This window comes from Apteryx mantelli, chromosome 2 (genome assembly GCF_036417845.1).
Source record: "Apteryx mantelli isolate bAptMan1 chromosome 2, bAptMan1.hap1, whole genome shotgun sequence".
Classification (NCBI taxonomy): Eukaryota; Metazoa; Chordata; class Aves; order Apterygiformes; family Apterygidae; genus Apteryx; species Apteryx mantelli.
The window spans coordinates 79691432-79712879 of NC_089979.1; the positions used below are offsets into that span (position 1 = coordinate 79691432).

General features: G+C 41.5%; 1 protein-coding gene across 6 annotated transcripts in view; it reads left to right on the forward strand.

Moving 5' to 3' along the window:
- RNF152 (ring finger protein 152) overlaps window positions 1-20620 on the forward strand; it is a 47469-nt gene extending 26849 nt beyond the window's left edge. For 4 of the 6 annotated variants that reach the window (XM_067290968.1, XM_067290969.1, XM_013940715.2 and 1 more), the window contains 2 exons: window positions 4197-4257; window positions 15877-20620. In XM_067290968.1, the coding sequence (XP_067147069.1) occupies window positions 16039-16650 (612 nt within the window). In that variant the 5' untranslated portion in view covers window positions 4197-4257; window positions 15877-16038 and the 3' untranslated portion in view covers window positions 16651-20620. Of the gene's footprint in view, window positions 1-4196; window positions 4258-6947; window positions 7071-15876 lie in introns of those variants that run through there. The other 2 variants (XM_013940739.2, XM_013940724.2) reach the window with 2 other exon arrangements.
- Window positions 20621-21448: the final 828 nt, after the last annotated feature.

Genomic DNA, 21448 nt, shown 5'->3' on the forward strand with positions numbered 1-21448 from the left:
TGTTGTATTTTCAAATGGAGAGACAGAGAGGTGGCAGTAACCTCTACAGGGGCGATTTTAAATCGGACGGTGAATCAGAGTTGGAATTTTCAGTTTGCTCCTTTAGAGGTCTTATTTTTTGGCACTTGTGCTCATTTCTTTGGTGTAATTTTTAAACAATATGCAGTAGCATTTTTCCATCTGCATAGGCCTGTGCATTTCCATGACCTTTACTGCATTCTTTAGAGGGGTTATGCAATCAGACATAAGGGAATGAAAATACTTAATGGTGTGTTTTTAGAAAAAAGGTCTTCGGCTTATGCCCATGTAGAACATGGTTGTATTACTCACATTTAAGCACCTGTGTTTTGCACTTGCACTCTTATTTTGAGGAGCCTGAAAGTCCACTTGCAAAAGCTGAGCTAATTCTTGAAAATCAAACTAAAAAAACTATATAGGTGGATAAAACGATCAACTTTAAAGAGGGAAGCTTTCATTCTGATATTCCATCACTCTTTGGTATCACATCCCCCTTTAATATGTGATTTTTCTTCTAAACTTGAATTCTGTACTTACAAAGAGATCAACTCTTTTTATTTGTGCAGAGTAGTTGATGACAGAGATTTTTGTGTGCCTTTGTGAACCCACTTATCAGCACTTGCCTACGTTTTGCTGCTTGGGAGCATGAGTGCATATTAATTGCAGTCTCCTGTATCAAGAGGGGTTGCTCATTAGAGAAGTAAATTTGTTAAACAGAGATAGGAAAATATTGAAGTCTCTGCACCCATTAGTTCTGTTTCCATATCCAGCAGATGGAATATCAAGCAGAGTATGTATCTGTTAAGGGAGACCCATGGAGACAGCAGATTCAAATAAGTTTTTACAGCAGCAACTGCATAACCTGCTAACTTGGAAATATTTCTGATGTCTCCTGATAATCACCAGACAGTTACACACTTCATTGCTGCTCAGTGTTAAAATTGGTATGGGTTACAGTTATGCCTCATGACTTGCTTTTCCACATATGAATTCTTTATGAACCAAATCCACATTGGGATAGCTGCTAAGAAGGCAGAGTAACCAAGAACAATTGACCCATTCCTGTTTCTGTGCCATCAGCCCATTTCATGTACTAAAAGATAGTTACTCTGAAAACGTGTATTGAACAAACATTCTTCTGTGCCGTATGTGTCATACATTAACCTTAAGCTGAACTGTGCCTCTTTCAGTAGGTAATGGTAGAGAGCCATCAAGAAAAAAGATATGTGTCCATTGCTTGTTAGGAAATGAGTTTGGAATTCCAGACATAAATGTATTTTCTAAAACACAACGAATATCATGTGGTGGTGATTGTGAACCCCGTTCTCCAAGAAGGGCATGTTGCTTTGCCTGGTTTTGTTTAGGTTGTGTGTGTTGTTCATATCCATGGAGATGACCTTAATTTTTTCCAAATTTGTGTCTATTTATGTGAGGTGTCAATTAGGAGGGAAAATAATGCGGGTGATATACTAAAGTATACATGAGTGGAAAGGTGATCACTTTCTGGCATATCTTTTCTGCTATTTCCACGTCAGCAGGTATCCCATGGTACAGGTTTGCCTTTGAGGAGAGTTTAAGCAGTATATACTTTTGCTTGTGTGCAAGAGGGCTGGTTATTTTCAGTATTTGTGTAGTTTTTAGGTAATTCATAAGGACATCTGATAAAAATGCAGTTTTTTTTCTTTTTTTCCAACCAGTTATATGACCTTTAATGTTTTAAGCTCTAAACTTTTCCAGGGGAGAATAGCACGGGATTATCGTCTTTTGTCAACTGAGCTGATTCATTACCTCTCTTAATGTTTAATGGCTGTGCTGCAAATCGAGAGTTAGACAAAATAACTGGCCTCCATAGCTCATCTTTAAATTTTCATTTTCTAAGAAAACAGCACAGTCTTCCTAGATATAAGGCGGCCTCTTCCTATCTCCTCCAAGTGGTGTTTTAAAGGGCTTTGTTTTGGAGACAAAGGGACTGGGAGGTTTTCAAACAGGAGCAAAACAAGAAATTGCTGTTACAGTTGGTAAGAGTTGCAAAGAGTCAGTGAGCCACAGCTCTTTGAGCTAGGTTTCTTTGTTCTGGCTGACATAGAGGCTTTCCTGACAGTCAGTGTTTAACTGGGAGACGTGTTGGTTTGACTGAATCTGCAAGCTTTGGAGTGAGGCAAGAAGCTTCAGAAGAAGGTGGGAAACTTTACCATGGCTTCGCTAAACAAACAGTAGTGATGCTTTGTAACCGTGCGAGTGAGCACTGTATTTTTTTATGAATGTATAGAGTATTGCTAAAAATAGAAGCGAAACTGGTTTCTTAATCTTTGGGGCGTGTTTTTTTGTTGTTGTTTTAAAGCAGTAGAAGCCAGCATTATTTCAGCTATATCCCAGCCTGCTCCTTGTTTGGAGAAGTGTAGGAGAATGGTGGGAGGCAGTGGGACGCCGCCATCTCTCCATGCAAAATATGGAAGGTAACTCCACCTGCCCTACAGGAGCCCTGCCCTTAGTCAGGGAGCGAGTCATGAGCTAAGCACTTTGGGACGCAGTCAACAGATGTGCTAGTGCCCTGTTCTCTTTTAGAAATGGCTGAGCAAGGTGCATCTCACCTTGCTGATGCATCTCATTTGGCGCCAACATAGTATTATGGTGATAAAAGGTAGGACTGGTAGCTTTTTGTCCCTTCTGTGGGAAAGTGGAGACAGTCGTCTTAAAGCAAACCAAACCTCCTGAGGGGTGCTAATGCAAGGTAGTGGCAGGGCACAAGCAGAACAAGCTTTATTGGTCCTGCAAGCCCTGGTGCTTAATGCTTTATATTCTGGAGTGCCACCTACTGGCACTTGCTCTATTAGCTCTCTCTCTTCCAGAGAAGATGAGAGTTCAAACCAAAGCTCATGGATGTTAGTAATAATAGTGTTAATAAAAACAGTATTAATAATGATATTAACAATTTTATTGATCACTACATTATTGTCATAGGACTTAAGTGCCCTGTTCATAGACAAAGACCTCGCTCTGGCAGGTGGTCTGCAACTCGGTGTGAAAGAAACTCTGTCACAAGCTTCACAGCTTAAAAAATAAAGAGCACAGTATGAAGGAATGGTTTAAAGTATAGAAAAGTTTTTTTTTCTGATTTATGCTGTTTTTGGCAAAATATAAAGTATTGTCTTGACTTCATAAAATATTTTGGATTATTTCTGTGGTTGTCAAAAAACGAAATTACCTTTCAAAAAAAAAGCAAGCAAGCAAAACCCCTTTTAAGTGGTAGTAGTTCACCTGACTGTGAAGTCACTTAGACAAAAATTAGTAAAACATTACCCAGCTCTAAATAGTAACAATGATGTCTGTAAAATAAATAGTTCTGAAAACTTTTTGGCTAGAAAGCACTGGGTGTTGCAGTTTGGCACAATGAAAATCTAGGTCCAGAGCTGGGAAACTCATCCTAATCAAGAACTTGTTTTGGGTGGTAATGAAGAGGTGTTTTTTGAATCTGTTTTGTCACATTGATTTTCTATCTGTGGGCCAAATCCTCAATGGCTGGAAGTCAGTGTGGTTCCTTTGGCATGAGTTTGACTGGATGCATTGATACTTCCTGTGTTGAGTGCGCTACTATAAGGCACACAGATATTACTATAACAAAAATGGAATAAAGATCTTGACTCGCTAGATCTGATTTACGTCCTGCATAGATACTGAAAGCTGCCTGCACCCCATGTCTTCTTAGATGGTATCTTCCAGTCCAACAGTTTCTAGAGTTACGGCACAGACTTTTTTCCTTCCTTTTAGCAGTCCCTAAAGCACCTTTTTGATTTATAACTGCTATTCTATGTGATGCTGCATATAGTATAATTGGAAATAGGTGATGAACCTTGCATGAAGTTACGTCCTCAGAAGTTACTATTGACTTTGGGGATGTACTCTTGAGATCCTAGGGATGAGGATGATTTTTCAGAAAGTAATAAACTACCTGCCCTTTCAAAATAAGATCCTATAGATACTTAGCAAGAAACACCTCTGAAAACTCAGAATCACATCAACCACATAGTCCTTTTCAGGCTTTGATCACACCATGGGATCTGACTTCTCTGTTGAAAATTTCACAGCAACCAAAGGGGCTGAGAGATTGTCTTTGTAAAGCACTGGTATGAATCTGTTGCTGATAATTTTGGTATGTTTATCTCATTTGCTTTCGCTAGGCTGGGAAAGAAAGTGGTGTACTGCTAGACCCAAGCATTACAAATTCAGCAGTAGAGCCATGTGAGTAATACTACATTTTTTTATTTCTAAATATATATATATATATATATATATATGTGAGTAAGAGATGCTTCTGGCTCAGTCAATGGCTGACCAAATCAGAAAAAAAAAATTCCAGAATTGGTACAAAAAGCTTTGCACTTTGCTTTACCTTTTTATAAATTTCTTCTGAAGAGAAATAGTTAAATTGAAATACAATTTGAAATGACCTGAAATTTTAATGCAGATGACCATTTTTGCCTAGGGAGAAAGTATTTTCTTAATTTGGTCTGAAATTGTTAGTGAATTTGATCCCCTCAAAACTACATTACTTTAGTTAGAGCTAACTTAGATTCAGAGTTCCAAGAAATCATGAGACTGTCTTGCAAATTAGAGGCTAAAATTTAGGATGTTATATCTAACTGTGGGATTTAAGGCTTCTGAGATTCATGTTTTCAAGCTTTTTTTCTGAAAAATGGGACTAGATGCTGTTTTTAATGAATACTGAATGGATTCTTCATAATCATGTGAGCCTAGGATCCACTGTGGCCATATACTATCAGGATTGTGATGAAATCTGGAGCATTAGCAATCCTATGCTAGTTACCTTTTCTAAGTTTGTTCTGCTATTACATTTCAAGGACTGCAGGATCAGGCCCAAAATTAAGAGGTAAGGCAGTTTGCTTCATTTTGACCTCTTGCTCGAATGTAGCATAACACAGTCCTTTCCCAGCATTTGCACTCCCTCATACAGCAAAAATGCTATAGACTTTGTGTAAGTGCTGACAAGTGAAGGATATTTAACATGAGGATGTTTCAAAACCAGCCAGGTTTTGACTGGCAGAGGTATGATGGGTGATGTCTGGCCTAAACTTTGAAATGCACTGTAAAGAATGAAATACAACCTGACAAATCTTGGCAGGTCTGATTAAACTCCTTGTAGCTACAGAAGGTGAATGGCTCTTGGAATTGAATACAGTCTCTGTGAAGGAAAACAACCACAGATTTCAAGTAATGCAGACAAAAATAGTTTATCTTCACATGCCTAAGCATTTGAGCGGCTGATTGCGTGGCTGCCAGAGCAGAGAGGCTAGTGGCCAGCAGCTTTGAGCTCAGTCTCAGGGGGCTATAATTTATCTCAGCTCACCAGAGAGAGTTGTGGTGATGTGCCCCAGCAGGCCCAGTTGTTAACCCTGGACTGTGGCTGCTGACCACGAGAACGCTGTATTGCTTAGCTGCAAGATGGCTTTGGTCTGCCAACTGTGCTAGTTCGTTTGAGGGAAAGAGAGACTAGATTAAAATTCCCTCACCCTTTTCTAGGCTTCATTTGAAAACCACCGAAGCTAACAGGAGTTGTCACCTTGCCCTCTGCCCCATGGACTGACAATGAGAGTTGAGGACCTCTCCTGGCATCAAGTTGTTCGTTGCCTACTAGTATGAAATATCTCCCAGCGATGCCGGGGTTTTGAGTCCCCATGTGCAGCCTGTCGGGGTAGTTGCAGCTGTGTTGGGAAGGTTGGGTTGTGTTTCCTCAGGGCGCGTGTTTTTGGGGTGGCGCGGAGGGAGCAAAGAAGAGCTTGTCTGCAGCTACTGACTTGCTTGATCTGCCTGTGGCTGTTGCGATCAGGTTCTGCATTAGTTGTATTGATTGATAGTGTTTTAAGTATGTAAATGTGCAACCAACTTCACGAGTGTGTGTTGTCCCATTAACTTCAATGGCTAATGTCAGGCCACGTAATTAATTATATTTGACTGAACTGGGACCTTGTGGAACATTTATCATCATGGGTAGAAACATGTGCTTTGGAAAAGTATTGGAAGAAATTATTTATTCAGGATAGCCTACTAAGTCTTTATAAAGGATTTTACTGCTGTAGAAACAGTGATATAAATCAGGACAACTGATCACTTAGAAATAGGAAATCATCAATATGTATGCAGTTCAGGCTTGGTTTAACTCTGCTTGTGATCCATATTTGCAGTGGGAGTTGGACTGTTCCAAAAATCCAGGAAGTGAGCATGGTATTAATATTACCAGCTGCCAGAAGTATTACAAGGTGAATGATTACTTTCCAATAAGAAAGGAGCTTTTGGGCTGGTGCCAGTTCCTTTTGGGGTTGTCAGCAAACCAGAATGACCAGTGCTGTGACCTGGAGCAGCTGTAGTGCTTATCAGGGACTGGAAATGCACGAAGATCATGATTTGTCTGCATTAGGAAATGACATAGTTAGCAGTTGACCTTGAAGAGTTGTATTAGTTGGCTATTTACTGCTCTCTTGTGAAGATAAGCTCTTGGAAGTGGTTCTTCTGTGTTATGACATCAGTTACACTTTTTCTCTTGATGAATGGGGGACTTTAATCTATTGTACTGCCTATTTAGAAAATTTCATGAGAAAGATAAAAAGATGAAAATGCCCCCCCCATCTTATTCAACTTCCTTATGGTCTATGAAAGAAGAGAATTTCTTTATTATTATGAGGCCTTTAATAAAATACTTTTATGATTTCTTAATACCATCTAATTCAATGTAAAATGGATGTTTTACTTTGATTTCCTGAGGTTTGTTTTTTTTTTGTTTTTTTTTTTTAACTAGCTGAAACAAAAAGAAACAAGCCCTTCCCACACCCAAACAAAACAAAACCCGAACCAACCCAGCCCTTGATGTGAATACTGTGAGTGTAGCTGCTTAGTGATGTGGGTCTCGGCATCGCTTCCTCAGGAAGTTGTGTTTTGTGAGGGCAGAGCAAGCTGAGCAGGTTGCTTGTCTGAGACAGGAAAACAGAGCACAGTCACAACAATTAAAACCCTCATTTGAGGGACTCCAGTTTCCTGCGGTAAGTGCACAATTGAATTTTCAGTTTGTGAATTATCTAGGAAATGTGTTAGTATTGATTCCTTTCTCTCTTCCTCTCTTTGGGCTTAATGCAGGTAGAGTTTGACCTAGTTTTGTCAAAAAATACTCAATGACCCCAGAGAGCTGTAGCATTCTCTCCTGTAATAGACTGGCTGTCTTAATACACTAATTCAAGCTGATTACCACTCAGTCACCCACTGACCTATATCAGTGAGAAGCTTCTGCATTTGAGATATATTTAAAATTAGATTTTTTTTTTTTTTTGATAGTGGTATTTTGTAAGTCTAATACCAGATTCTCGGGGGAGGGAGGGAAGAATCTTTTAATTAAGTTTCTCTTCAGGTATCAAGCAAATTCCATCAATGGCAGGTTAAGCACAAAGCTCTAATGGAAGAGCAAAATTTGTCGTTTGACTGATAAGGTGCTTCATGTCACCTCAGTCAAAAGAGATGAGAATTTTCTCATTCTCTCTCTCTCTCTCTCTCTCTCTCTCTCTCAGCATTTTCAATACCACAAAATTCTGTATATTATCGCAGCAAATGAAAATCTCTTTTGCAGAGAGGATGCTGCATTGCAATTAAAAGCTGTTACTGAGAGCATGTCTGATGACTACACCTTTTACTCTTTGCATGGGCAAAGCTCCTCCTGTATGTAAGGTTGCAGGATTCTGGCCTTACTGACTTAATTTGTGACATCACTTTAAATTAGGCAAGCAACTTCTAAATCTGTCTTTGCCATTCACCTACTCCTTATGTTCTGAACAGAAATGACTACTGGTACTGCTTATTTTTAGGGTATGAGAGGTAGACTTCTTCCTCTCCTCTCCCCCCCACCCCCACCTTGTTCCTCTTGATAGGAACTTGAATAGCAAATAGGTTTTTCACTTGGTAGTGGAGAAACCTGTGCTTTTTTAATTCTTCTCACTTGGGAGTTTAGGAGCGAGTCAGGCATAATTAAGAGCAGCCAACAAAATGGAAGAAATGCTAATGGGACTGTAAGAGTTGTACTTTTGTACTTAGAACGGACTGTAAAAATGAGCGTTGTCCCTTGGGATGTTCTGAACACTGGAGATTTTATTTCCAAGCTGGAAGGGAACCTTGGAGTTTCATTAGAGGGGAAATTTGCAAATTTGGGAATATCTTAGCACTATTGTTGAGTGTCTCATCCTGTCAGGGCCTCATTCAGAAAGGGAAACTCTGGGGCTTATGGACAACACGGAAATGGTACCTTCAGATGCATAACAGGCCAGGACCAGAAACTGGAGTTCCTTGTAATCTGCCAGGTTGCCGTGAGCCTGCGAGATTCAGATACCTGTAGCTCCAGGGCAGCTTGGCAAGTGAACCGTAAAAAAGTTGGGCTGGTAAGGAGCAGGGTCAGGGCTTGCAAACCCTGAGCTCCATGTCTACCCGCGCGGAGGGCTGCCGAGGGGCTGAGTAGGCAGCCTGGCAGGAAAGCTGTCTGCTTTCTGTCTCAGTCTGATTGAAATTGGCACGTTTCTGTGGAATATTTTGATTTCAAATAGCATTTCCCACTGCTGAAGCGCTCCACATGAAACTTTCTGATGAGATGTAGTTTTACTGTTTTGACTCAGCAGTAAGAAACTGAATCAGTCGTTTGCTGATCTGGCACATTATGGGTGATTAGTAGTGTTTGCTGTTGGAACAAAGTGCAGCTTATCCTGATCATATATTTGACCAAAATAAGTTCTTTGGAACCGGGGAATGTGGACGTGTCAAAGTTTGCAGATAAAAGGAAGGAACAACACAGCTGGTGAGGAGAAATGGAACAACATGCAGCATGTGAGTGTTTCTCTCTGCTTTCTGTAAACACCTAAGTTTGTTGTTTGCACCTGAGCTATTTTTTGGTCCAAAAATGTAAGCTTTTTATGTTTAGTTACGTTCTTAGGCCCCCCCCTTTATGTATCTGGCTCTTGTTGCTAGGGCTGGTGGGTGACAATTTCTAATGTAAATGCTCTGGGTTAATATGTTGCAACCAGACTCCCTTCTCATGATTGCACCTTGGATTGCTAGGCTGCCAAAGCAGCAGGAGAGAGGCCAGCTTCTGTCTCGTTTGATCTGTGCAGCTGAGATCTTCCAGAGCTGTTTCTCCAACCTCCCGTCAGCATGATTCCCCTGGCTGTGGTTCATAGGATGTTTTAGGTTCATACGTTACAATTTCACTCAGCTTTATTTTCCATGGCTTTATGCTTCCGCAGGTGTACACCTGATTCTCATCTTGGCAAATGCTTGACTGAAGTTGAAGGAACAGTGCCAGCTTGTGCTGACTAAGGATCTGGCCAACTCAAAATGCTTTTGTTTTGTAGTATTTTTGTGCAAATGTGAATAACCATATGGGAAGGGTGTAGGCTGACTGGCCTAGAGGAAGGTGCCTGGCAAATATGTAAGTCCAGAGAGAAGAATGGATTACCTTTATTGTCTTATTGTTAGCTTTATGTCCCTGCAAATGCATAGAATCTCTCAGTTGTATTCTACATGATGGATGGACTGTGTCCATTGAGATATTTTGCTAAGTTCTGGATCACAGGCTCTCACGGCTTTCATGGTTGATGGAAAAGGTAATGTCTGCAATGAAAGCCACAGAAGATCCCAGGCATACTGTGCAGATGCTGTCACCTGGGAGAGATGGGGAGAAATGTGTGATTTTCTGTCCTTTGTTGTTTCTCTGTTGGAAATAAGAATCTGTCCAGAAACTTTCACCCCTGCCTGGTGGCTCATGAGATGAAAAGTGGAGATTTGCTGAAGTAATTGTCCAGGAGCTTTGAGGGAGTCTGGGTGGTGCTTGCATGACCTTGGACCAACTGCTTCATCTTTCAGCACTTCTTTTCTTAGATGATGAAAGGATGTAATGACGATAATACTTCTCTCTTAACAAGAGTGTTGCAATGAATAAATTAATTAATCTTTGTGGTTTTCTCAGTTACTATAGTAATTAGTGCTACAGAACAGCCTAAAAATAAATAGGATCATTTAGTGAAGGATATTCAGGGGATATCAGGTGGCATATCCTGGGCATTTGCAATGACCCCAGTACATTATTTTTCAAGTGTAAATTTGTTGGAAACATGCATGGATACTGAATTTCATAGCAGAAAAGCTTCCAAATATTTAATATATTCCTTCTTCCTTGCTATCAATTTGAAGCAACTCTAGCAGGCATTTCCTTTCGTATCTGTGGGCAGATGATTCTTGCAATTAGTTCCCCTTTTGAGAACAGTCGTCTCTTTCTCCGCCCCCTCCCCCCATATCTCCTTTCCAGCCTGAGGGCACCTAAAACAAATGGATCTTTCTCCATCATAAATCATACATACTCTGTAACACTGTCAAAGAATGCTTAATGTGTTTGGGGAGTTTATGTAATGAACCTTCCTTTAGAAAGGTGATGTATCATCAATGCACTGCCTTGCTAAAAGTGTGTTATTAACCTTGCCGTAAAGCATAAGTATATACATAAGTCTCTGCAAAGTTTTTGAAGTTTTCTATGATCTGCTGACTACATCAGCCTACCCCTAAGCCATCCTCTAAAAATATGGTATGATATTTAGTCTTCTGTGAATTGTATTAAATTCCACAGGCATCATTAAAAATAAATTTTGGGGACTTTCACATTAATATAATTTTGGACCCTCCTAAGTTAGGAAGTGTATGTGTGAAGATAGCTCTTAGTTCTGCGGTGCAGGCAGAACCCCTTGAAGTCTGTGGTTTCCACTGCTTAGGATCGCTGGGGCCATCCTTATATAGCAAAATTATTTGTTAATAGGCAATGATTTGCCATTATTCTGGTCTCTGACTTGTTGTCCAGCTCTCATCACTCATCACTGGATGTTTTATGTCTGTCTTTTTACTCTACTGGCAGGGTTCCAGAAATAACCATCTTTTTTGACCTGGCCAGTTTGGGACCAGTTTATAGTTATGGTTTGTGCAGAGCTTTCTCTGAAGCAAACCTAATTTTAATCTAACTCCTTTGCTTTCTTCTTCTTCTTACTGTCTGTAGTGTTATACTAGCTGCAGCAATCCTCTTCTGTTCACCTCAGGCAGCATCTTCCCACACTGGACTGCGTTGGGAAGCTAGGAATTGCGAGAGAGCAAGAAATACAATTTCCCCCTCTTCTTTCCCTGGGAATAGGAAGCCGCCACCTTGGCATGCTGAGCCTTCTGCTCATCCAAAGAGTGAGTTTGGAGCCCTGCCGAGGCCTCTGGCAAGGTGCTCGCAGCACAGGTAGCGTGACTAACGGTTGAAATACATGGTTTATTCCTCACAGGGGTTTGTGTCTTCCGTTGCTCTTGAACCACATGGTCTTTTCTCAAATCTTAAACTCTTCCCTATTCCAGAGAGCAGCCCAAATCCACAAGGAGGAACTCTGTCATGCTCTCAGTCATCCGGCTTTACTGTGATGTCCCACTGCAGGATTCATCTGCTTTGCATGTTGCTCTCTGGCTCTCCTCTCCCAAGAGCTGCCCTGTCTCCTCTGCTGAATCTCTTGTTTTGCTCACTAGCTGCGGCTGGATAGCTGGTGTGCGAGCCGCAGCAAGTGGAAGGGGCCGCGGGTGAGGGGAGGGGAGGGGAGGCAGAGAGGTTTCCTGGTGCTTCCTTGGCAGATCTGTCTCTTCTCGCTTCCTTTGCTGCTGCTGCACCTTTCTGACACTTGTGTTTTGGTGCCTGTGGATTTTCATACTCTGTTAGTTTTTATTAATATTACTAGTTAGATCTCAGCCCTGAACAGCTTTCAGTTGCTGTCAGATTTATGCCAGGCAGAGTTATTAATCACAATTTCAGATGCTTTTGTTAGTGTATGGTTTCATTGTCATGTTCCCCAACCCTCCCTTCCACATGCATGCACATATCCACACGCATGCTGTCTCTCCTACAGAGTCCTAAAGATATCCCTGTCTTTTGTTTTTTCTTTTTTCTCTCTTTTCTTTTTTTTTTTCCTGCCTGTCAACAGTTCACCCCCCCCCCCCCATCTCCCCAGCTGCCACTGGCTGATGAGCACAAATAATAACAAAACAATGTTTTTGACTAATGCTGAAGTCAGCAGTGTCCTCCTGTGCAGCCTGGCTGCCTCCTGGTCTTTGCGCTCTGAGCACTAAGAGTCTGGTTTAACTCTGCTTTGAACACAGTGTTTGTCCATGATAACTGAGTCCCTTCTACTGCTATGGAAGGTGCGTGGGTTACAAACTCTTCAAGAGTTCAGTCCCCTGTCAAAGCAGAGGTCTGCTGGAGCATGAACTCTCAGCATAGCTATTAAAGTGCTAGAGAAGTACCATGAGAACTCCTGTGGTTTTTGTTTTCTTCCAACTATGTACAAAGAAATGAATTAAACAGATATTGTGCAGTTAAATTCTAACTGTAGATGACAGATTTGCTTTTTTTTTTTTCTTTTTTTTCCTTCCCTTCTTTCAGTGCAGGCATGTTGTAAGGCTTTCAGTATGGGTGGAAGTAAAATCGCATTGCAGCCATCAACCTAGGTACCCAACCTTTGAACCAGGCAAGCTCATCATTGTCAGTAAAGGCCAAGGGGTTAGGTGGCTGTGGCTACTCTTTAACTTGTCCTTAGATATATTCTGAAGGAACCATATCAGCCCCTCTGCTTACAGGATGTTATCACTGCTCTGTCAAAATACATCTCTGATCATAATTTGAGGCCTTTTGGGAAAGTAAGAAACGTTGCAGTTTGATATAGGTATATGAACAATATACCCTTGTTATTCCAAATAATGTATGTAGCTGTTCTTTAAAACAAGGAAAGAAAAAAAAGTCACTTCAAGACATACAGTTGGAAGAGACAGTTTTGAAGATTCAGCACCAAAATAAGACTGTCACTAGAACAGCTTCTGCACTACCTAAACACTGTATGTCATGCACGTGGTAAGACCCATCGTGGCTTGGCAAACATTTTAATTTGGCTCCATAAATAAATAAATCTGGCTCTCTTTTCCTTTTTCTTCCCTTAGATTACATTAACACTTTAAAAACCTCAACCTGTTGGAGAAGTACTTCACAGACGTATATAGCACTCAGCTGAGATCTTGTGATCAATTTTTTCTTTTTCCTTGGGTATTGTTTGCCTGGAGGTGACTTTAATTTTATACTTCAGATATTTGAATACCTCATCTCTTTCTGGCCTAGCACTGATCTTCTACTGTAAGGCTGTTACTGCATCAGGGATGAGGGGCTTGATAGCCACCTGCATGTATGACTCCTGAGCAAGGATATGAGGTCAGAAAAATAAGCTTGATCCTGATCACATTCACATCGATACAAATTGGTTTAACTTTAGCACTGTACATGGAGAGAGATGGTTATAAATGACAACTAAATGAGGTTGGAGAACTTCACGAGTCAATTCACTGGCATCCAAAATGCACAGGGCAGACCTTCCATGCAGAGATATCGATTTATACTGACTCAAGGACTACCTCTACTCTGTTTTTAAACTTAAGCCTCATCTTTTGAATTTCCAGGCATTGGGGCTTTTTCTGATAATTATACTGCAATATTGTCGTACCTAGTTTGTTTATTTATTTTTTTAATAGATATGCAGAAACCTAGGACCATCTGTAGCAAGTCAGAGTTGCGTCAGGAATGTCTGAGCTGGTGCTTGGCATGGGGGGGGTGGATGCATGACTGTGAAGCAGGTATTGTATGAACATTTCTGTGCAAAATATAGAATTCCTTGATTGCAGGTGGCTGATGACTGGAAACTGGATCTGATTACTTGAATGATCCCTTCCTGAGTTCCTATAACTCATTTCTAATCTAGCCTGTGTCTTGAATGTTTTTTAGCCAGGAGTTGCATTGCATTGTGAATAGCACGCTCTCCCATTTTTCTCTGTTGAATGCCAGTCATTCAGTGATCCTTTTTGTCAGTTGTCTTTGCGCTTGACTCTATCATAGAGATGTGAAGATGGTAATAGGAAGGAGAAGATAAGGGGAAGATAAAAACCTTTCTTCATTTTCTGCTTCTTTCCCTTGTGTGGCCTGCACATAGGCCATGAATGTAGACCCTCCTCTGCAGCAGTGTTAGACTCTGTCTGCAAGGACAGCGTTCTCTCATGCTTCCTAAAATACAAAGTTGGTGCCTCAGCACTGCACCCCAGCACCCTGTGCAGAGGATGTGCCGCACAGACCCAGGCAGGGTTCCCGCTGGCAGGGTCTCTCCTGGCCATGGTCACTGTGCCGTGTTTAGACACAGCAGCCCCGATGTCCTGTTTCTACAGCTGCAACATGCCTTTTCTGTCTACGGCAATCACCCATGTTTCACAAGCTCCCGCTTTCCTAACTTCTGCTCCTGCTTAGTCCAGAGTCGGTATTGTCACTGTATGCTTGTTAAAAAGCCTTGCGAGCCAAAATCTGCTGCTCTTACAAAATCAGCAGCAAAGCCTGTTCTGCCAAAGTCAGTGATATCAGTCATTAACATCTGAAGAACTGACATGTATTTTGTTTTCCTTACACAAATATTGGTAACTGCCAGAAGCAGGGTATGAGAGAGTGTGGTCCAGAGGCCTCTTCTGCATTGCAGACCCCACATCTATGCCTCCCTTTTCTTCTTGAGCCACGTTATTTCTGTTCTACTAATGTCACCTATTCATTAGCGTCTTGCAGCCTAGTTGCTATGATCTGGGGAAGGAGAGCAAGAAATAATTTTATTTCTTCTGGAAAAAGTCTTCCAACAGCTACAGCCCTCAGGTGTTAGCTCTGTTTTGGGAATAACATTACTATAAGAGAAATTCAAAGCTCACCATGGAAATATTTTGAGTTGTCTTTATTGTATTGTTTGGAGACAAATTCAGACTGATACTTCTTCAAATACACCACGGAATGCAAAGAGGAAAGTTGTGAAAATATGTCACCCCTCTGTATTTATTGTGCGCTGGAGTGGCAAAATCAAACAGAGCTAAACTACCCCTCCATGGAAGCAAATACAACTGCCTTTTTGCATAGCTATAAGAAATTGGTGGGTAAATGCAAAGAATCCTCTTACACTGACTAGTGTGGAATAAGATTAGTAACAGTCTGCCTTTAATTCAGTGCATTAACAGTTGTTTCACATGGTATTCTGCAGTCCTAGGTCTAAATAGAGTCTTTTATCTTGGCTGAGATTTCCAGTGATGACAAGACTTATGTTTCAGAGAGCCATGTCCATAGATTGCATAATGAGGCAAACAATTTTATTGAAAAACATGCCATCCCTTTTCATTGTGTACAAATGTGGATTTTTTCAGTATAGTTACTTGTTTGTTCATTCATGCACATTATTTTACAGGCATAACTTCAGGAGCCTGTGGAAATGCATCTTTTTTTCTTTTTTCTTTTTCCCCTACCTTGCACACATGCACACAGACTTAGTGGTTGAGCCAAATAGCTAAAAATCCTTAGGGGTTTAAAGGATTAAATGAGAACAATTGCTAAGGTGCAGAAAGGGTTGAAAAGCTCTGAAAATATGACAAGAGGTAGATACTGAGGGACCAGCTTTATGAACTAGCCTCTGATTTTATGGGTATAAACAACTGCAGGTGGAAGACGGGTGGTGGTAGTGATTTTGTAACTGCAAAAAAGAAGGGAGATCTAGTGAAGGCTGCTGTGAAAGTTTGACGCTAAATAATTTTGCAATGCTAAACAGAGTAATGCATACTTATGAGTTGCAAATTTAATCTTTCTGCTACATTACGAAGACAGCTCTAGCTTTTATTTACTGTCAGCTAGACTTTTGTTTTGTTTAGTTCCTTGAAGTAACCTGTTCACTTATATTTTTCTGTTTGTCTCAGATACTGGAAGATTCAAGTCAGAGTTTTTTCTGCAGTCTTCCTAACTGTTGTCCTTCGCTGTTGGGAGAAGTAGTTGTAGAAAGAAGAGAGCTTCCGTCCAGATTTTGGGCCCTGTGGTGAAACTCATTGCAAGGCCCAGGGTGTTTGCCTGCGTGGGCCGCAATGGAGACGCTGTCGCAGGACTCTCTGCTGGAGTGTCAGATCTGTTTCAATTATTACAGCCCCCGCCGGCGGCCCAAGTTGCTGGACTGCAAGCACACCTGCTGCTCGGTGTGCCTGCAGCAGATGAGGACGAGCCAGAAGGACCTGCGATGTCCCTGGTGCCGCGGGATCACGAAGCTGCCGCCAGGGTATTCTGTGTCGCAGCTGCCTGATGACCCCGAGGTCATTGCTGTGATTGCAATCCCCCACACCTCAGAGCACACGCCAGTCTTCATCAAACTCCCGAGCAACGGGTGCTACATGTTGCCCTTGCCCCTCTCCAAGGAGAGAGCGCTCTTGCCAGGAGACATTGGCTGCCGCCTCCTGCCCAGCAGCCAGCAGAAGTCCCTGACGGTGGTGACAATCCCGGCAGAGCAGCAGCCCCTGCAGGGCAGCATCCCCCCAGAGGCTGGAGCCGAGGAGCAAGACAGGAGAGGTGTTGTGAAAAGCTCCACCTGGTCAGGAGTGTGCACTGTGATCCTGGTGGCCTGTGTCTTGGTCTTTCTCCTGGGCATTGTCCTCCACAACATGTCGTGCATTTCCAAGCGCTTCACGGTGATTTCGTGCGGCTGAGGAGGGGCTGCTCTCAGAGTACTCTCGCGGGTAGATCCAGGGGTTGGGTAGGTGATGGTGGTGGGATCAAGTGAGACAATTTGCTGCAACTTTGACCAGTTACTACAGAACGCTTGACACACGGACAGCTGTTTGTTAGTCCGATAGCAATCCTAAAAGGTGGAATGCGAGGTCTCTTGGCAACATGGGGAGAAAATCCTGTCGAGTATCTGATGGTAACAGCACTGAGGAGGACTGCATGCGTCACCATAATCATTTATCAAAGGGACTGTAATTTCCAGTGATTTTTGTCATGTTATGAGATTAAAGACATCTATGTAGCTGGTTATACTGTAAAGTATATGGTATGAGCTGTTCTCTAAACACAGTAGATTAAAATCAAAATTGCTCTATGTAGAAATAAGAGAGAGAATTGGTGTGTGACTCAGTAAAAGGTGTTCGGTACCAATCCACGCATACATTATTTTTTAATGAGGGGAGAGGGAGACTTGTAAAAACAAGAAATCATTTAGTTGGTAAGGCATTTTGTATGTTTTAAATTGCACATTAATTAGACTAAGTTAGAAAGTTGTACAATAGTTTTTAAAAGGAAATATTTTACAAGCAATCATTTTGTTTCATGGTGTGTTTTTTGCCTTTCTCTGTCTCTGTTTTCTTTTTTCTGTTTTTTTCTCACCTGTAGGGAAGTGGCACTTCCAAATTGCTTCTCTGCTTGGATTCTCCATCAAATAAAACAAAGTGAGCTAGGAGGAATACCTAAAAATGCAGCCAAAACATTTCTGCCTGACTGGCTTCACATGAAGGATGCCTTTGAGTGGTAAACATTGGACATGCTGTTTTACCTCTGATCTGTCAGCAGGCCTTCCCGAGGATCTGGCCTTCATAGGGATTAGTGAAGATGTGGGTTATGAGAAGTCCTAGGATTCCTTTCTGCAAGGACGCGATAGCAAATTGTTTTTTTGTTTTGTTTTGTTTTTTAAACTAGAGGTCTGTTTTGTTTTGTTTTAAGAACTTCAGACCTGTTTTACCTCCCTCTCTCCTAGGAGGTGCAACTGTGTACCCACAGATGGTGTAAAAGAGAGGTTACCCTGAGGAAGCCTCACCATCTGGACTGAGACCGAGGTCTGTTCTGTGCCATCATTTAATAACAGGTGGTGACAGGGCTGGGAGCAGAGCCTAGGCCAACCTAAGCTTCTCCTTGGGTTATGTTACCCCTCCCAAATCACTGTGGCTGTCCTGATGTCAAAATGTGTACGTGAGCATAACTGAGCCCTTTCCACATTTCAATGATGTAAATCTTGGGACATATGGACAGATATGCACATATGAACTGATGTGAAAAAGGACAGCAAAATATTTCCCTCCACCTGTGAATGCCAATAAGCCCCCAGTAATTTGCAGTTCATTGCTTGGAAAGAGCCAAATTCCTGTACTTTTTCTTCAGTTCAGTAGCGCCTTGCACCATAAGCAGTCCCACTAGCTTTAGTAGAACTGCTTGTGAAGTAAAGTAGAGCTCAATGTACATTTTGAGTACTTGGCAAGTCTGAAAGCTCAAATTTGTGAGATTTAAGGATCAGATCAAGGGGCACATGACACAGATCTTTAATGAGGCAGAAAAAGCTATTGATTTGCACTGATTCTTTTTGCAAGTACAAAGTGTGAACAGTTGCTTAGGCATAACCTCCCTGAAGAATGTTCTCTTGTCTACTGCTAGTGCTCTTTCTAAATTAATTTGAGATTGCTCAATGCCATAACACCAGGCAACAATTTTGACTATACAGTGCCAAAGTTAGTCCTGTAGAAGAAGTTGGTGGTTTTGTGATTATGTCACAAAATCAAATTTTTGGTTCACAATAAACATTATTTTCAACTAGAACTTCCTATTGAGAACATACCTCTCCCTTAGTGCTAGATTTCTTCCCCTCCTTCTCCAAACCCACCATTTTCTTCCTTGATTTCTGTTAACTGAAGAATAGCATATATGGTGCTTAATCATTATGGGGTATGTAAGGTCATGTATGGAGAGAAAATTAAGTACATTATGCTGATTTTTATCTACTGTCATTTGTATGCATAGCACAGCAAAAAAACGAGTAATCCTCAGATAACACATGTTCAATGCCTTTTTCATGTAAGGTCCATGTGCAGTATGCCTTGAACCTGACTGAGAAGTATTGTAATACACGGACACCTCTCAGCAGCATGTTCGATTCGGTTGCAGTAGGGAACAACAGTAATTCCAAAAGTGTGTGTTGTGAACTTGTTAATCTCTTGTCACCACTAGGCAGCCAGATTTCTACTGACATCCACGCTACACTGCTTGTTGTGTAAAGGAAAGCCAGTTCACAAAAAAATCTTGCCTTTTATAAGACTCCTAAGAAAGTGACCAGATACAGGATTCAACCCTCTACTGCCTTATTCCCTACTGGTAACTTATGCTTGTACCAGGAGTGTAGAGCATAGCTGGAAGATGCTCTGAGAACAACATTGAAGCATTTTAGACCAATTTCTGCATCTGTTTGTCAGTCATGAATGACTGCACCAAAATGCAAGGCAGTCAAAGAGCAGGTCCCGGGAGTACAATATTAATTATGTTAACCTCGTTCTGGCTGTGCAATGCCTGTAGTAAGCTCTTGAGGTCGAGGGTTCCCTTTGGTGTTGCAGAGAATGGCTGTCTGGAAAACTGCCGGTCTTTGTGCCTATGTGTAGGGGGCAGTATGAAAGAGAAATCAGAAATTAGGTTAAAATACCACACTGCATAATATATTACGCAACAGGCAGACCTGGAGTTTATCCGGTATTAATGATGTAAGTATTATATTAGCAGAATACCATCCTGTATTACGTAGCACAGTGCGTTGTTTTGTTATTATGAATTTCCTGTACTTTTAGTGCCTGCTGAAATGCATGTTTGACCTAATTTCTGATCCAGACACTTGCCTGCTCACAGCCTTGTGTAAGAGCAATAAATAAAACCTCAAGATTTTAGTCTGTGTGGGCGCGTGCGCGTGTGTGTATGTTAAATTCCTTTTTAATAGGAGTTCTGGAGATGTTTTTGTTTTTGCTTTAGACTGTGACTCTCATTTTAAATTTGCAACCGCCATATCATGTTGGATCACCTTGCTTTTTGCTGACTTGTGTAGAAGTGAACTAAATAGTTTGTTGTAATGTACAGTGTTAAAATGTTTCTCAAGTATGTTGATTGTCATACTACTTTAAAAATGCAGTGCAGTCTATCCCATTCCTCGGTCTAGTACCTGGTATTAAAAAGTGATACTGCTGTATACGCATCTAACTTTTTTTTAAACCCTTGTCTGTGTAGCTTTTCCCCAGGACGAAATCTGAACCTGAGGGAAATCCCAGGTGTACACCATGTGTACACCAATTCTGTATCAAAATCATCACGTCCTGGGTTAGTTTTTGTTCCCTGGTATCTAATAAGCAATCACTACCCAGTTCTACCAAAAAAAGGAGGAAACTTATTGTGACTTGGTACTGTTTGAGCAACCAAAACTTATGCTAAATATTGTTGTGGGAAGTTACTAATGCACCTGCATTTTTAGAACAAATTTACTCTGTATGAATGTGTATTTATTTCCTTGTTTAATGGGAGGGGTGTGTGTGTTGGGGTCTAGGTTTCTTTCCCCCCCCCCCTTTTTTTTTCTTTTTTTGGGGGAGGGGGGAAGATCCCAGTTTCCATTTTTCTGCTTGTGCTTTCCTGGCAAACAGACTTTAGGATTCACTTTGTGAAATTTTGTTTAGTGAATTTAAAAAATTCAAAATATGCAATTTTGGTATGCAGGATTTTTTTAAGAAATTGTGTGTTCAGTGATTGTTCATGCTTAACCAAGATGTAAAGGAGCCTGGATGTTTTGTAAACATGGAGCAATCATGAGTTCAAAGTTTCATCTTTATCAGTGAAACTCAATCTGAATAAAACATTAGCGGGAAAAGAATGCTGTCAAGTGAATTATGGTACCTGTGTTACTTTGCCATGAAATGAAGAGCATGGAAGGGAATTTGGCAGAATTGGTCTGTATTTTTTGAGGGGGTGGCTGAAATTTGACTCAGTGTTTTAAGGCAAAGTGTAAGTGGGGGTTGTGGTAAATCTTGAAAGGTTTTTTTGTGGTTTAACTGCCTTGGAATACAGAATTAGAGCCGATGACTACTGAGCCACACAGCAGATTTTTTTTTTCTTTTTTTAATCAGGTGATTTAAAAGTTTTAAGTGAACTTTTTGCTTATGGAAGTGGGGGATTGTTGGCCTTGGTTTAAGCGTGTGTTGTACAGACCAGCATGCTGGCTCCCCCTTCTCCCTTGAGCCCCTCCTCCCAGTCCGTTAGTCATGCTGGAGCCCAGGGCAGCTGACCTCCCTAATTTTACAAGCGCTTTTCTGGAGTGGAGATGGGTGACCTTGCACTGGGTTTGTTACATTCACCACAGGGCTGCTTCGAGCCGCTCTGTTCCCTGGGTCTTTTCACATAAATGCTGACGAGCTGAGGATGTTGCCTCCTCCCAGCCGTGGAAAGGGGCCCTACCCTCCACCCACAGCTAAAGGCCCCCGGGAGCGTGGCCTGCCTGCACGAGACACTTGTGTGAGTGCTGCAGGAGACATTCACGTGTTAAGTGAACACCTCTCCAGTTTGGTTTGAAATGCTTCCTTAACCCAGTTGCACCAAAAGCCTGGCTTGAAATTTGTTTATTTCTTCAGGCTTTTTTAGAGGTAGAGGGGAAGGGAGGGAGAAGGTGCATGGCAGCAGATGAGTCCCAGCATCACCCAGGAGGCTGTTGAAAGGATC